The 16,849-nt window shown below is 45.2% G+C and overlaps 2 protein-coding genes across 2 annotated transcripts in view; both read left to right on the top strand.

Moving 5' to 3' along the window:
• LOC138504001 (inactive cell surface hyaluronidase CEMIP2-like) overlaps positions 1-943 on the top strand; it is a 721,493-nt gene extending 720,550 nt beyond the window's left edge. Inside the window, exon 25 of the mRNA XM_069624166.1 lies at positions 480-943. Within this exon, the coding sequence (XP_069480267.1) occupies positions 480-634 (155 nt within the window). The 3' untranslated portion in view covers positions 635-943. The remainder of the gene's footprint in view (positions 1-479) is intronic.
• Positions 1-16,849, top strand: part of CEMIP (cell migration inducing hyaluronidase 1) — an 867,705-nt gene that overhangs the window by 402,578 nt on the left and 448,278 nt on the right. The gene's annotated exons all lie outside the window — the stretch shown is intronic.

The following is a 16,849-nucleotide window of genomic DNA, read 5'->3' as shown; positions in this document are numbered from 1 at the left end:
GGGAACGAGGCTCTCTATCGTACTGAAGAAGCTTCATTGCTTCCCAGTGGTTACTTCAGCCGAAATGCAGCATAGAGTTGTAGCTTAGCAATTCTGCAGTTTTGGCTTGTTCATCCTCTATTCTCTAGTACACAGGTTTATAATTCAGCAGTTTTGATGAATTCCTGGGGAAGACCGTCCTCGCATAGGACAGAGATAGGAAGCATCCGTCCGCATATGATAGGTCAATTGCAACAATTGTTTGCAGAGGTGGGAGTCATGTAAAATTCATCATGCACAAATGCGTGCGCATTTGCACTGGCACTAATGCAAATAAAGTACAAAAGCCTTTTCACTGGCTCTAATGTAATTGTGCATGCCCAAACAGCCTTTGCACATGTGCAAATTGCATTTGCTCATGCTCCAGAAGGCCGCTGAGTACAGGGTGCTCGCACATGACGACTGATAATGATGCTTGCTCTTTTTGTTTTTCTTTTCAGGAAGTTTTGCCATGCTGGGATACAAGGGCCAGTCCTCCCCTTCTTGGATTCAAATCTTGAACCATTCTGCTGACCAGCGGGCCGCCTCGTTCCTTTACTACCTGCCCTTGATGCAGCGGGAGTACAAGTGTCCACCTCCACGTCCAAAGCCATGAGGGACTCCATAGCTGCTTTCCACATAGTCCGCTCTGCTCCTGCTGGGGAGAAAGAACTTGTTGCCTCGTTGAGGCGGAAACTCCTCCCTGTCCTGTGATGGCGGGAAGACAACCACCACGTGCAGTGGCGCGACGGCTTCAATCTTTCGTGGCGCAGTAGAGGCCTGGCCTCAACCAAGGAAGGCTAGAGGGGGAACCTGGCTTTCTCATAGCACTTCACCGCCATTAATTACTGTTGCTTTCCAGAGATCGCATGGTGGCTGTGTTACACTTGTATTTATTGTAAAGAATAAATGTGTCATGATTGCATGTTTGGGCTGAATGTTTTTAGATAGCTCCAATTTCCTGGCTGGCACCTGCAGCTGCTTCCTCTACGCCACAACCTGCACAGCGGGAGTCAACCTACTGAAGCCTAACTCTGTGTGTTGATGCTATCTGCCACTGTCTCACACTGCATGCACACTGATTGTCCAGCGTGTGTAAACAAGCCAAAGAAAGCCAGCCACATTGCATGTAAAAATCCTGAGGCCTTACACTCCATGCAACCTCCAAACCGCTTGGAAACTGAGACTAATCCTGTATATGATTCTACCCTAGAATGACCATGAGGTCCCCTATGCGATACCACATGTGCCAGTGTCTTTGTGTGTTTGGACAGAGTGTGTTTGTGTGGTGAAAGCTCCTCCTTGATGCATCCTTGACCGTATAACTGGACCTCAGGGTGGTGTTAAAGTTATGATCCCCAGGATAGCTCTTTTGTCAAAGTACCAGAGACGGTATTACCCAAATTGACCTTTTACAATTGACCTTTTGTCCTAATTTATAGTGATCCTAATTGACCTTCTGCACAATTGACCTTTGTATTATTTTAGGTATTTTCTATATGTTGGGTTGGTTTTGGATTATAAATAATATAAGGGGTTTGGGTGAGGGGTTGCAGGGGTTTTTGGATTGGGTGGGGGATTGCGGGGGGTTTCTCCCTGCATATATGTCTTAGTTGACCTTTTAAATTAGGTAAATTCTCCCCAGGTCAATTCTCCCGCGGTCAATTTTGAAAAGGTCAATTAGTAGACATCCCATGGCTTAGAAGGCGGAAGTGCACTCTGAACTTAAGTAGATGATGGACCAAGCAAGAGATAGGTGGCGTCAGCGCACAAGGCCCAGCACCTGGAACTGTATCTCCGCAATGGCGCATCTGCTGCATCACTGTGCAAAAACACATCTCCGCTTGCACCGCACTTGGCGACTTTACACGACATGGCCCTATGTCCAACAAAGATCAGCGGACTGACGAAATTGCTAAATTGCGCTCGGGCAGGGAGCGCAGTGTAGGCCACTGCACATGCGCGCACTACCACAACTCTAAACGTTGCAATACAAGCTGTATAGGAAATATCACCACACTTTCTCAAGAGCAGTCTCTGAAGTGCTAACAAACGCCTGTAGCCCCAAGGTGGACATACAGGAAGTCAAGAATCATCTCAGATGCAAAGCATCAGCTGAATCAATGGAGAGAGCCCCAGGTGCCTACACAAGCCATAGAAATCCGCGTGCATGCAATGTGAGCAAATGACCGTCTCAGCATCACACAGGACAAGACTGCATATGACATGTGTTGCAAGGCATCCAGGTGCAGTTTTCTGCAAAGGCCCAGAGGTTCCCATGAGACGTTCAAGGCAACATCACCTCAGACCATTCCTGCACAGCAGTAGTCCCTGAGTTATGATTGCTGGATGAGTTCAGCCATCGCTCCCCAATGAGACATCACCAGGGCCGGTGATGGTGGAAGAAAGGACGAGTGTCTTTTAAAATGACAAGCAACAGGCTCGAAGAATCCCAGGAACAGGACATTTCAATGTCTGAATGGTGCACGCATTTATGATTCGGGTTCTCGTGCTTTTGGGCAAAGGACATGTGATTCTTTAAGTTTGCTTTGCAGCGTTGACATGGTTAGAGGCTGTTAGCAAACGTCTCGGGGATTCAGATAATGCAACCATGTAATGATAAATATCAATTAGGATCTCAGCCAGGGGGAGTGGCACGCATTTTAGCTTAATGAACCGGTGCTCCTTCGAATCCAAATTCGGTGTTGGCCTTGCAACTCTGTTCCATATCCTGCCAGCGTGACTCAATTCAGCCTTCAACCCTCATCTAGAAATAGATGTTATGGAAAAGTCATACTAAAAAGGCAGCCAATATCCTGCGATTGGCTCTAAAAGGAAGTCATTGGTAATTTGCACCATGGGTGGGCGCTGAAGCTAGTCGCCAAGGAGAACAACACTCAAAAAATACCCCGCTGACCTCAAGTACTTGGAGAAGCACATGCATAGCTCTCCATCTTGCAATCTCAGGAGGATAATCAAAAAGCTCTGCAGACCTCATGCACTGGGAACAGCACATCTCTTCACCTAGAAATCACACGAAGAGACTCCAGAAACTCTGCAGATCTCAAGTACTCGAAGCTACAAATCTCTCCACTCTGAAATCACAGGAGGAGATTCAAGAAGCTCTGCAGACTTCAAGTACTGGATGTAGCACATTTCTACACCTTGAAATCACACAAAGAGACTCCAGAAACTCTGCAGATCTCAAGCACTCGGAGCAACAAATCTCTCCACTCTAAAATCACACCATGAGATCCCAGAAGCTCTGCAGCCCTCAAGTACTGGATGTAGCACATCACTTCACCTTGAAATCACACGATGAGATCCCAGAAGCTCTGCAGCCCTCAAGTACTGGATGTAGCACATTTCTACACCTTGAAATCACACAAAGAGACTCCAGAAACTCTGCAGATCTCAAGCACTCGGAGCAACAAATCTCTCCACTCTAAAATCACACCATGAGATCCCAGAAGCTCTGCAGCCCTCAAGTACTGGATGTAGCACATCTCTTCACCTTGAAATCACACGAAGAGACTCCAGAAACTCTGCAGATCTCAAGTACTTGAAGCTACAAATCTCTCCACTCTGAAATCACAGGAGGAGATTCAAGAAGCTCTGCAGACCTCAAGCACTGGGTGTAGCACATAACTTCACCTTGAAATCACACGATGAGATCCCAGAAACTCTGCAGATCTCAAGTACTCGGAGCAACAAATCTCTCCACTCTGAAATCACAGGAGGAGATTCCAGAAGCTCTGCAGCCCTCAAGTACTGGACGTAGCACATTTCTTCACCTTGAAATCACACAAAGAGACTCCAGAAACTCTGCAGATCTCAAGCACTCAGAGCAAAAAATCTCTCCACTCCGAAATCACAGGAGGAGATTCCAGAAGCTCTGCAGCCCTCAAGCACTGGACGTAGCACATTTCTTCACCTTGAAATCACACAAAGAGACTCCAGAAACTCTGCAGATCTCAAGCACTCGGAGCAACAAATCTCTCCACTCTGAAATCACAGGAGGAGATTCCAGAAGCTCTGCAGCCCTCAAGTACTGGACGTAGCACATTTCTTCACCTTGAAATCACACAAAGAGACTCCAGAAACTCTGCAGATCTCAAGCACTCGGAGCAACAAATCTCTCCACTCTGAAATCACAGGAGGAGATTCAAGAAGCTCTGCAGACCTCAAATACTGGGTGTAGCACATCTCTTCACCTGGAAATCCCACGTGGAGACTTAGGAAGCTCTGCAGAACTCAAGCACTTAGAGCTACACATTTCTCCATCTAGAAATGACAGTGGGAGACTCGAGAAACTATGCACACTTTCAGTACTTTAAATGGCATATATCTCCAACTTACAATCACATTCAGAGACTCTGAAAACTTCAAGCACTAAAAGCATCACTGATCTACATCTTGAAATCTCAGGAGGATACTCTGGAAACTCTAAAGACAGCAAGTACTTAGAGTAGGACATCTATTCTCCTGTTCATCACAAGAGGAGACCCCAGAAACTCTGCAGCGCTCAAGTACTGGATGTAGCACATTTCTTCACCTTGAAATCACACAAAGAGACTCCAGAAACTCTGCAGATCTCAAGCACTCGGAGCAACACATCTCTCCACTCTGAAATCACAGGAGGAGATTCAAGAAGCTCTACATACCTCGAATAGTGGATTTAGCACATCTCTTCACCTGGAAATCTCACGTGGAGACTTGGGAAGCTCTGCAGAACTCAAGCACTTAGAGCTACACATTTCTCCATCTAGAAATGACAGTGGGAGACTCGAGAAACTCTGCACACTTTCAGTACTTGAAATGGCATATATCTCCAACTTAAAATCACATTCAGAGACTCTGAAAACTTCAAGCACTAAGAGCATCACTGATCTACATCTTGAAATCTCAGGAGGATACTCTGGAAACTCTAAAGACAGCAAGTACTTAGAGTAGGACATCTATTCTCCCGTTCATCACAAGAGGAGACCCCAGAAACTCTGCAGCACTCAAGTACTTGGAGAAGCAAATTGCCCAAGCTTTAAATCTTAGAAGACTCAACAAGCTCCACAGACCTCAAGTACATGCACCAGCAAATCTCTCCAGCCTGAAACCATAGGAGGATTCCAAAGAAGTTCTTCCGACATCAAATACTTGGAATGGCACATCTGTACACCTTGACATTACAATGGGAGACTCAAAAAGCTCTGCAGACCTAAACCATATAGGAGGAGATGTAAGAAGCTCTGCAGACCTTCAGTACTTGGCGCAGAACATTTCTTCACTGTGAAATCATAACCTAAGATGATCAAGAAGCTCTTCAGACCACAATAGCTTGGAGTAGAACATTTCTCCACTTTTGAAATAACAAAAAGAGCCCCACGACATCTAAGGACAGCCAATACTTTGAGCACCACATCTGTACACCTTGACATCACAAGAGGCAACTAGTGAAGCCCTGCAGACCTCAAGTACGTCCAGAAGCACATCTCACCACCTTGAAATCACAGCAGGGGACTCAAAAAGTTATTTAGACCTCAAGAGAGCAGCACATCAGTTTGCCTTGAAATCGCAGCTGAAGAATCAAGAAACTCTACATACCACAAGCATAACCCAAGGAGCAAGCATAATCCAAGGAGCAGTACTTCTTTCCACCTTCATATCACAAGTTGAGACTTAGGAAGCTCTGCAGATCTCAAGTACTCGGAGCAACAAATCTCTCCACTCTGAAATCACAGGAGGAGATTCCAGAAGCTCTGCAGCCCTCAAGTACTGGACGTAGCACATTTCTTCACCTTGAAATCACACAAAGAGACTCCAGAAACTCTGCAGATCTCAAGCACTCAGAGCAAAAAATCTCTCCACTCCGAAATCACAGGAGGAGATTCCAGAAGCTCTGCAGCCCTCAAGCACTGGACGTAGCACATTTCTTCACCTTGAAATCACACAAAGAGACTCCAGAAACTCTGCAGATCTCAAGCACTCGGAGCAACAAATCTCTCCACTCTGAAATCACAGGAGGAGATTCCAGAAGCTCTGCAGCCCTCAAGTACTGGACGTAGCACATTTCTTCACCTTGAAATCACACAAAGAGACTCCAGAAACTCTGCAGATCTCAAGCACTCGGAGCAACAAATCTCTCCACTCTGAAATCACAGGAGGAGATTCAAGAAGCTCTGCAGACCTCAAATACTGGGTGTAGCACATCTCTTCACCTGGAAATCCCACGTGGAGACTTAGGAAGCTCTGCAGAACTCAAGCACTTAGAGCTACACATTTCTCCATCTAGAAATGACAGTGGGAGACTCGAGAAACTATGCACACTTTCAGTACTTTAAATGGCATATATCTCCAACTTACAATCACATTCAGAGACTCTGAAAACTTCAAGCACTAAAAGCATCACTGATCTACATCTTGAAATCTCAGGAGGATACTCTGGAAACTCTAAAGACAGCAAGTACTTAGAGTAGGACATCTATTCTCCTGTTCATCACAAGAGGAGACCCCAGAAACTCTGCAGCGCTCAAGTACTGGATGTAGCACATTTCTTCACCTTGAAATCACACAAAGAGACTCCAGAAACTCTGCAGATCTCAAGCACTCGGAGCAACACATCTCTCCACTCTGAAATCACAGGAGGAGATTCAAGAAGCTCTACATACCTCGAATAGTGGATTTAGCACATCTCTTCACCTGGAAATCTCACGTGGAGACTTGGGAAGCTCTGCAGAACTCAAGCACTTAGAGCTACACATTTCTCCATCTAGAAATGACAGTGGGAGACTCGAGAAACTCTGCACACTTTCAGTACTTGAAATGGCATATATCTCCAACTTAAAATCACATTCAGAGACTCTGAAAACTTCAAGCACTAAGAGCATCACTGATCTACATCTTGAAATCTCAGGAGGATACTCTGGAAACTCTAAAGACAGCAAGTACTTAGAGTAGGACATCTATTCTCCCGTTCATCACAAGAGGAGACCCCAGAAACTCTGCAGCACTCAAGTACTTGGAGAAGCAAATTGCCCAAGCTTTAAATCTTAGAAGACTCAACAAGCTCCACAGACCTCAAGTACATGCACCAGCAAATCTCTCCAGCCTGAAACCATAGGAGGATTCCAAAGAAGTTCTTCCGACATCAAATACTTGGAATGGCACATCTGTACACCTTGACATTACAATGGGAGACTCAAAAAGCTCTGCAGACCTAAACCATATAGGAGGAGATGTAAGAAGCTCTGCAGACCTTCAGTACTTGGCGCAGAACATTTCTTCACTGTGAAATCATAACCTAAGATGATCAAGAAGCTCTTCAGACCACAATAGCTTGGAGTAGAACATTTCTCCACTTTTGAAATAACAAAAAGAGCCCCACGACATCTAAGGACAGCCAATACTTTGAGCACCACATCTGTACACCTTGACATCACAAGAGGCAACTAGTGAAGCCCTGCAGACCTCAAGTACGTCCAGAAGCACATCTCACCACCTTGAAATCACAGCAGGGGACTCAAAAAGTTATTTAGACCTCAAGAGAGCAGCACATCAGTTTGCCTTGAAATCGCAGGTGAAGAATCGAGAAACTCTACATACCACAAGCATAACCCAAGGAGCAAGCATAATCCAAGGAGCAGTATATCTTTCCACCTTCTTATCACAAGTTGAGACTTAGGAAGCTCTGCAGATCTTAAGTTCTGGGAGCAACAAATCTCTTCACTTTAAAATCCCAGGTGGGGACATGGGGATTTCTGCAGGCCTCAAGGACTTGGAACAGCTCTTATCGCCTCCTTAAAATAACAGATTATACTAAGAAAATTGGATAGCATGTAAGTACTTGGAGCAGCATATTTCCCCAGCTTGAAATTGGGGAGGAGACTCAAGAATCATTCCATACTACAAGTACCTGAGCAGTCCTACACTGGATTGTGGTAATAAAGAAGACTCAAGAAACACTGCTGCTTATTATTGCCTGGAAATGTCTATCACAGCATCGTGAAATCATACTTCTCAGGAAGCTCTGCAAACTATGAGTATCCGGAGAGACCATCAATGTATTGTAGTTTAATAGGAGAGTTGAGAAGTCCAGCAGATCTCAAGTACTGTAGCAGCAATTCTCTCCTCCTCTTAATCAGAACAGAAGTTCTGCAGAACTCAAGAGAGATGCACATCTGTTTGCCTTGAAATCACAGGAGGAGACTCAAGAAGCTCTGCATGCCTCGTGTATTCGTAGAAACACATCTCTCCACCTTGAAACCACAGAAGATGAAAAAGTCTACGGACTGTAAGTAAATGGAGCAGCTCATCTATACATATATGAGAAAGAGTTAAAGACAAGGAAATATTCAACAAGAAATGCTCGTGACCAAAGCCTTCTAAACTGCTGAATCCTATCAAAATGGATCTAACAGCATGATTACACAAAAGAATTGAATTTTATTACAAAATTGATCTGATATAAAAACGTGTTACACAGAATATAAACCACATAAAACTCACTATAAACACAAAATACATAATACAATACATAAAAAGCACACATTTCCACAGTTATATTCACCCACAATTGCAGAACAGAAACAATCTACAATCGTCCAATTTGTGTTGATACAAGATCAGTTCAACATGTTTCTGTCTCTAAACAAAAATTCCTAGGACATTCATCAGGGACTATTTAACGAAAAAATGCAAAGTTTTTGATAGGTGGATAAATTGGTATTGACAGCATAGCAACCACACCATAGTATTGTTAAAACTGAAAAAGTCAAAAGGAAAAGAGAAGGTCACCAATTTAAAAACACCAAATTAATTGATATTAACAATAGACAAGATGGCACCGCAAATTGAAAGCTATCTGATCTGTGCTTGTTACACACAACAAACACACATATTTGATAAAGGGTACCTGCTCATTGTGCATGGCAAATTCCAGTATGCAGGAATGCAATTATAATCCTCCTTAGTAGGACTTGTATTATTATATGATCGGCCTCAAATGGCCATTGCCAAAACTATAACACAAAAGAGACACCATCACCCAAAATGATCACTCATAGGATATTAGGTGTTTTATCTCACAAAACCTGGCACATCAGTGGTATATACTGTAAGGGGGAGCACTTACCTGGAAGCTCATCTATCCACCTTGAAATCAATGGAGGAGAATTAAGAATAATATACTACAATTACCTGAGCAGTCCACCACTACATTGTAATGTTACAGAAGAGTTAAGAAACTATCCAACCTCTCACTACCTGGAGAACCCCATCACTGAACTGTGACATTGTAAGACTCAAGCATCCCTCTAAACAGATTACCCCGAGAAGCCCATCACTGCATTGATATTTCATACAAGAATAAAGAAGACATTGCAGACTATGAGTGTCTGGAGAATCCCATTTTTATTTTTATTTTTTATTTAAACATTTATAAAGGCGCACATATCCCATGGGCTTCTAGACCATCATTGCATTGTGATATCCAAGAAGACTCAAAGTCATGCAGACTATAAATGCACGAAGCAGCACATCAGTGCACTGTGATTTCATAGGAGTCTCAAAACCTCATGCAGACTCTGAGTACCTGGAGAGGCTGATCACTTCATTGTGATACCCTCTTAGACAGAAGAATTCTTGCAGACTGTAAGTACCTGGTGTGGTGCATCACTGCCTTGTGATATCCTAGGAGTCTGAAGAAGCCATGTAGTGTCCGAGTGCTTGAATAGGATGATCACTTTGTTACAGTATCCTAGGAGTCTCAAGAACCATGCAGACTGTGTGTACCTGGAGAGGTGTATCACTCAATTGTGATATCCCGGCAGACTGAAGAAGACCTGTAGTACCTGAAGAGGTGCATCACTTCATTGTTATATCCTAGAAGACTGAAGAGGATCTATAGTACCCGTAGCAGTGCATCACTTCATTGTGATATCCTAGAAGACTGAAGAAGACTTGTAGTACCCGAAGAGGTGCATCACTTCATTGTGATATCGTAGAAGACTGAAGAAGACCTGTAGTACCCGAAGAGGTGCATCGCTTCATTGTGATATCCTAGCAGACTGGAGAAGACCTGTAGTACCTGAAGAGGTGCATCACTTCATTGTGATAGCCTAGAAGACTGAAGAAGACCTGTAGTACCCGAAGAGGTGCATCACTTCATTGTGATATCCTAGCAGACTGGAGAAGACCTGTAGTACCTGAAGAGGTGCATCACTTCATTGTGATATCCTAGAAGACTGAAGAAGACCTGTAGTACCCGAAGAGGTGCATCACTTCATTGTGATATCCTAGAAGACTGAAGAAGACCTGTAGTACCCGAAGAGGTGCATCACTTCATTGTGATATCGTAGAAGACTGAAGAAGACCTGTAGTACCCGAAGAGGTGCATCACTTCATTGTGATAGCCTAGCAGACTGGAGAAGACCTGTAGTACCTGAAGAGGAGCAGGACTTCATTGTGATATCCTAGAAGACTGGATAAAATGTGTAGTACCCGAAGAGGTGCATCGCTTCATTGTGATATCCTAGAAGACTGGAGAAGACCTGTAGTACCCGAAGAGGTGCATCACTTCATTGTGATATCCTAGAAGACTGAAGGCCAGTAGTTCCCCAAGAGTTGCATAACTTCATTGTGATATCCTAGAAGACTGAAGAAAATCGGTAGTACCTGAAGAGGTGCATCACTTCATTGTTATATCCTTGAAGACTAAAGGCCTGCAGTACCCGAGAAGGTGAATCACTGCATTGTGATATCCTACAGGTCTCATGAAGCCTTGCAGACTAGGAGTACATGGAGGAGCCCCTAATTTCTTCTACCATAGGAGAGCCAAGAAGCCCTGCACACATTGATTAACCCGTGCATTGCATCAACCTCACACCAGTCATTGAATATAGTCCCACTCTTAGAAGCAAACTGCTTTATCCAGCAAAACAAGTAACTGTAAACTCCTGCTTCCTTTACAGTAGACACACTTAAAGCAGGAACATATGCACATTGCATTATTTCATCTTCACTGTCTTTTCGTGTAATATGAACCTGTCCTAAATGTTTGCCATTGTGACACATGCTATCATAAAGATAGAGCTTAGCAGACTCATCTTGTAAAACACTTAATTTGCATTTTATCACAGGTTGTCTAATTTTCCAAGTTTATTTATCCGATGAGGCTGCAAGTAAATATATTTACATTCTTTAGAACGGTTGTGTAGCTCTATATTGCCAAAGTCTCAAATGGTAGGTTTCAAAAGCATCTACTACTTTTGCACTAGTTTTAAAATTACAAAAAAGGGAGTCAAACGTTTTGCCTCCCTATAAATTGCAATAATTCCAGGCCCCTTAAAATACATTAAATTAACTTTCTCCATCAAATCTGTCACTCATTCCACAGGAAGATTGGCCATTTACTCCTTAGCACACAGGTCTTCAACCTATGGCTTGCCAGTAATTTTTGGACTACAACTCATGGCATCCCTTACTAGTGACTGCTGTCAAGGGTTGCTGGCTCTTGGAGTCGAAAACATATGTAGAGCCAAAGGTTTCACCTCCCTGCCATTGTTTAAATGACGCACTCGTACATACAGGAAAAGATGACAGTGGCTTATTGATCAGGTTACAAATTGATCAACAAGCCCACATAAAAAATACAAAGAAGGCTACAGTGTCTGAGGGGACATACTTAGTGTTGCTCCAAATCCCCCTACCTATTTTCAATCTATGTGCCTCATTACGAGTCTGCCGGTAACCCACTGGCGGGTTTCCGGCTGAAACTCCTTACCGTTACTGGCGACCGATATTCCAGTGTTACCAGGATACTACGGGCGTCGGCAACGGCGGTGAGTTCCTATTCCATGGGGTCCCATAGGACTCAATGAGATGGGATCTACTGAAGCACTGGCACCGTTAATGTTTGATACCGTTGCTTCAGTGATTACTCTACCGGTAGGTGCCTGAAATCCCAGCCTGCCGGTAGTTCACTGCCCCTACTGGCAGACTCGGAGTGAGGCGGTCTGGAAATAATGCCTGCACCGGTAGTACCAGTGTTTTTTCTCTGGCATTTGTTCTGGACCGGCTCACTGCTAATTAGGCCATAACAGCCAATCGGGAGCTGGCATTGCAGTGATGGCTGAGAAGAATTTGATACACACCACAGAAGCGGCTGAACTTAAAAGTGCAGGGAGACGGTCCAATGGCCGCAGATGGATTTAATTCTCTCATGTGTACATACGGTGCTGCAATCATTGACTTCATGCCACATGCATCCGTGCCACAGCCAAGCAGAAGGAAGCACTGGGATCACGGCCCCGGAGTCGCCTGACAACTAACATAACATAACTGATATGTTATTAGAGCGCACATTTACCCCACTGGGACATCTTGGCACTGAGAGCAGATACTTACGGTCCAAATTCAATGCAATTCATGCTGAACTAAGAGTATGCAAAGAGCCTGTTTGAGACCATGAGTGGATTGCCAGGGAGTGTGCTGTGAAACGCAAAAGTGCTCACCGTGTTTTGATTGTGGAATGTGTGCGAACATGCAGTCCTCATCAGCTTACAATGCCCTACTTCTGGGAAATCTTCCATATGCTGTGCTGCAGTCTGGCTGGATGGGGAGCTCGTGGGTGAAGTTCATGCTCTTGACATGTGGCCAGCCTGTATTTGTAATCTGAAACCCCATCAACTCAGCCCTTCATCCTTTCGAGGTTGATAAATTGAATACCATTGAATCGGGCAACTGTAACTGTTAATATCCGGCATTAGGTGTGATACCAAACCTGATAATGATGTTTATTCTCCTATAGTACATGACATAGTGTCACTGTGTCAGGCTAATGTGATATAGCTGCAGTGAATGTTGGGTGTTCTACTAGGCAGTGTGTTGTTCTAGAATTTTCCTGGCATATGATCTGCTCTCTCTTTCAATCTCCCTGTAGATTCCGCAGCATGGCGAGGGTCATCGGACCGGTGTTGGGCACCAAGCAGCAAGGGTTTTCCTCCAGACCATGTAAGATGGGAGCCGTGCGCCAGTAGCCATGTCACCAGCATGACCCGCAGATACCACAATTGGGTGTCTTTTGAAGGACTGGCAACCCCTTCAGCTGTTTGTACAGCATCATTTGCACAACCCTGGGGAAGGCATGCGTCTCCTGAAATGGACCCGCGTGGATGGTTAATGCTTTAAAAAGACACCCCTTAGCAGAATTTGGGTGACCAACGGCACAGTGGACACACTATAGGCAGGCCCTTGGAGACCATGTTTCCATTGCTATGGCTTGCCTTAATTGTCTTCACACTGGTGATGGTGCCATGAAGTCCCCAAACGCATCATCAATACCTCCATAGTGTTGCAGGGTACGATGGGTGTCATCAGGGTCCGGAGCGTCGATCCTGAGCTGGTGGTGGGAACGGCAAAGAGTTGCAAAGCTCCATCTGGAACCTCTACTACATCCCTTGCCGCAAGAACATCATGATGTCCGGCAGCAATGGGTTTGCAAAAGTTCAGGTGTAGAATGCAAGAAACAACAAGACGGCTGCAAGATTTCTGTCAATCCTGACTACGGCAAGAGTTACTCGCTCGGAGAGTATCCGAACAAGTGCTTCCATTTGGTAGCGTTTGACCTTCACTCAGCAGATCAGAGACCTGGTGGGGTTGACCGAATGCCAAGCAATGGACAGCGTTGAGCATCATGACGACTCCCAAGCACCCAGATCATGGCTCTGCCCATTCGCTGGAGCCGGGAAGTGCAGCACCTTATGAGGAGTCTTAATCAAGCCACCCAACTGTTGCCTGAGCCAGAGACCGAGGAGGAGAACCAGTGGATGCGGGATTTGCTTTACAGCACGTAGAGTTGGTCATTCTAATGAACACGGGACATGGGCAATTGCACCCACAGAACCCATGCCATCCACTCGTACGTTCACAGGTACTTTCACAGCCAGGGGCCAGGCAGGTTAGATATGTCCCACTGTCACTGAACACACCACCCCCCATACCACAGCTGTGTAGAAACCGATGTGATCATCTAGACCTCTGCAACGGCCTTTCTGGCCTTGTACAAACCGGGAGAGTGAGTTCATGAGGAACATGTTGACACTGAGATCCCCCTAAGCTTCTGTCCCACTGGAAAGGCATGGTTTTTCAGCAGTAAACCTGGCATGTAGTGCCACTGGGGTGTAGAAAGGGCATGCATAAGTGATGCTCCTATATCCATATACAGTGCATAATAAATCGCATTCTACATATGTGCTGTGCACAAAGGCCACTTGACCGGAAGGTTTGTCGCGTAGCTGGCTCAGTGTCAATGAACATGCTAGAAACGTCTGTGCGCCTACGTTTGGTGCACCACAGTCAGCACACCATCCACCACATGAACCTATTGTCTGGCACCAAATCACACATTCGGCCTCATTGCAAATTCGGCAATGTGGCCAAAAACGGTGGTAATTTAGTGTTAAAGTTACCACTGCATTACCACTACATTACCACACAAACAAACTATAATCTTGGAGTTAAGGCAGGCAATTCCTCCAGTTTACCAACATAAAACCGGCAAATTGGTGGAATTACCATTAGCAGTATTTCTGCCAAAATCCCCAAAGAGTCCTATGGAGTCCAGTAAATGGGGACGGACACGACCGATCACCACTTGTAATATGGCAGTAATTCTGCCAGACCAAGTAGTGGTAATGGTAAATCCATTACCGCCGAGGTACCACCAAACATGTAATGAGGCCCATTCTATCGAAGGCTTTATGGTGGTAGTGGTCCATTGCATTCACCAGCTCTCGTGCAATGTGAGAGCTGGGAAGAGAATCCTGGTTGGCACCTGGGAGGTTGTCCTTATAAGAGAGCGCATGCAGTTGTCGTCGTGGATCGACGAGCTGCCTGCGACATGTCGTGTGGTGCTTGCATGTGGGTCTGGCATCATTAGCATTTCGTGCACTTATGCAGTGCCTGCCCGTGTGGGGGTGCTTCTGTCTGAGTTGCTTTTTTTGATAGATCCACTTGTCAAACAAGTCCTAAATAAAGGCCTTGTTGAACCTGAATGTCTGTAGTGTGTGTGACCTGTCAGTCCTACTGCTTGCTAACACTGGCGGCACCGTTCTCATAGGCCGTGCGCTGCAAGCTGTGTCCTGATGGATTGCGTGTGAACCATTTCCCATCTGTTATTTTTAGCTTTTCTGGAGGTCTGCATCATCCCTGTTTGTATATCACAGCAGTGCCTGGGTTAACTGATCCCCCTGTTTCCTGCCTGGATTGCGTGCTTGTGGTTTTGCGCTTTGTTGTGCACCTCTCATGTATACGCAGACAGTTTGATTACCCAGCATCCTGTTTCCTTTGCAATTAAAATATGTTTACAGTTCTCATTTTTCTTTGTTTCAAGGTATTTGACATCCTTTAACCACTTTGCAAATGTGTGGTCTGAGTATGTTTAATGTTGTGGCAGAGCTTGCTCTTACTGGTCAACAATGTTTGTATTTCGTGGGTGTGTTTTTTGGTTTGCAAATGCACTGTGCAAATTAGTTGTGGCCGTGTTTATTCATTTACATTCTCACACAGCATTTGATTGCTGTTTAGTTTACATTCAGGTTTATATATGGCCCCAAATTACCAAGCTCTCAAAATGACATTGTTTTTCCCAAAGGCCAAACTATTGAAGCGTGTTTGACTCGCAATGCAGGGACAGCGGCTCAAGCTTCATTTTCATTCTACTTTCTTCGATCGTGCTTTCTCCAACTTTCCCTATGCATTTATGACACCATTCGACCAACACTAACCTACTCGCATATTCACACCTTCCCGTCCCGGCCCTAAGTCCTAGATCATCTCTGAAATTCAGACCCTCAATACTAACCTGTGCTGTGACTTAGGATGCTGGTGCAAATTATGAACATCTATCCTACTCCTAGCCTACACACAGTCCCTTGCTGCCCTACTCTCTGCACTGCAGTCTGCCAAATCCTCCTGCTTCACAAACCTAATTTCCTCCCTTTGCAAACACCCCCACAAACTTTCATCTACCCTCCAATGTTTGCCTTCACCTCATAACTCAATATCCATCGCCTCCACCCTTTCTGCTAATGACTTTGCTCACTAGTTTTCCTCTAAAATCTCTAAATATTTGGAACACTATCACTGCCCTTCTCTTTCTCCCTTCCCATCCTCATGTCCACCACCTCTCCCCCTACCTCTTCTACTCTCGACTATTGCTTCCCTATCTCTCTTATTTGAATTAACAGCCATTCATCACTGTACCAACCCATTTTGCGCTCCTCTCAACCCTTTTGCTCCCCAAATGGTCAATGATGTAGTCTCAATAACTTGTCCACATCTCTCTGAGCTCTTTAAACTTTCTCTCTCTGCTGGCCTCTTCCCTACCTCTTTCACATCTGCAGCTTCTGGTCTCCATCTTGTGGAGGACGTGAGCTGCTCGAGCTCCATCGGGGGCCAGCACTGTTCTGCAACAGGGATCGGGCTGGAGTCTCGCATCCTGAAGAGCTTTGTGGGGCTCGTCGGCAGAGTGAGCTTCATTTTTATATATTTTTTTAAGTCGTCTGTGCCTGGTAGGTCCTTGTTTGGTAGTGGTTTCTCTGACGGCATCATGGTGCAGTGCGCCATTTTGCATCCCGTTTGGCTTGCCTGCATACCTTCAGTGGCTGGGCAAACCTGCTCTCCGGGCCGCAGTTCGGAGCAGGTGCCACTCTCCAGTCACTGCAAGTCACAGGATTGGCCGTGTCCATGGGCGAGGGGTTCCCCTCACTTGCCCCTGGATTGTATTGGAGGCCTACTCTGCACAGGAAGCAGCGTCGGGGACAGCTACACAGTCCTGCAT

The sequence above is a fragment of the Ambystoma mexicanum genome, chromosome 11, assembly GCF_040938575.1.
Source record: "Ambystoma mexicanum isolate Mex_15411 chromosome 11, UKY_AmexF1_1, whole genome shotgun sequence".
Taxonomy (NCBI): Eukaryota; Metazoa; Chordata; class Amphibia; order Caudata; family Ambystomatidae; genus Ambystoma; species Ambystoma mexicanum.
The sequence above is the reverse complement of the archived record's forward strand: the minus strand, read 5'-3'. Positions and strand labels throughout refer to the sequence as shown.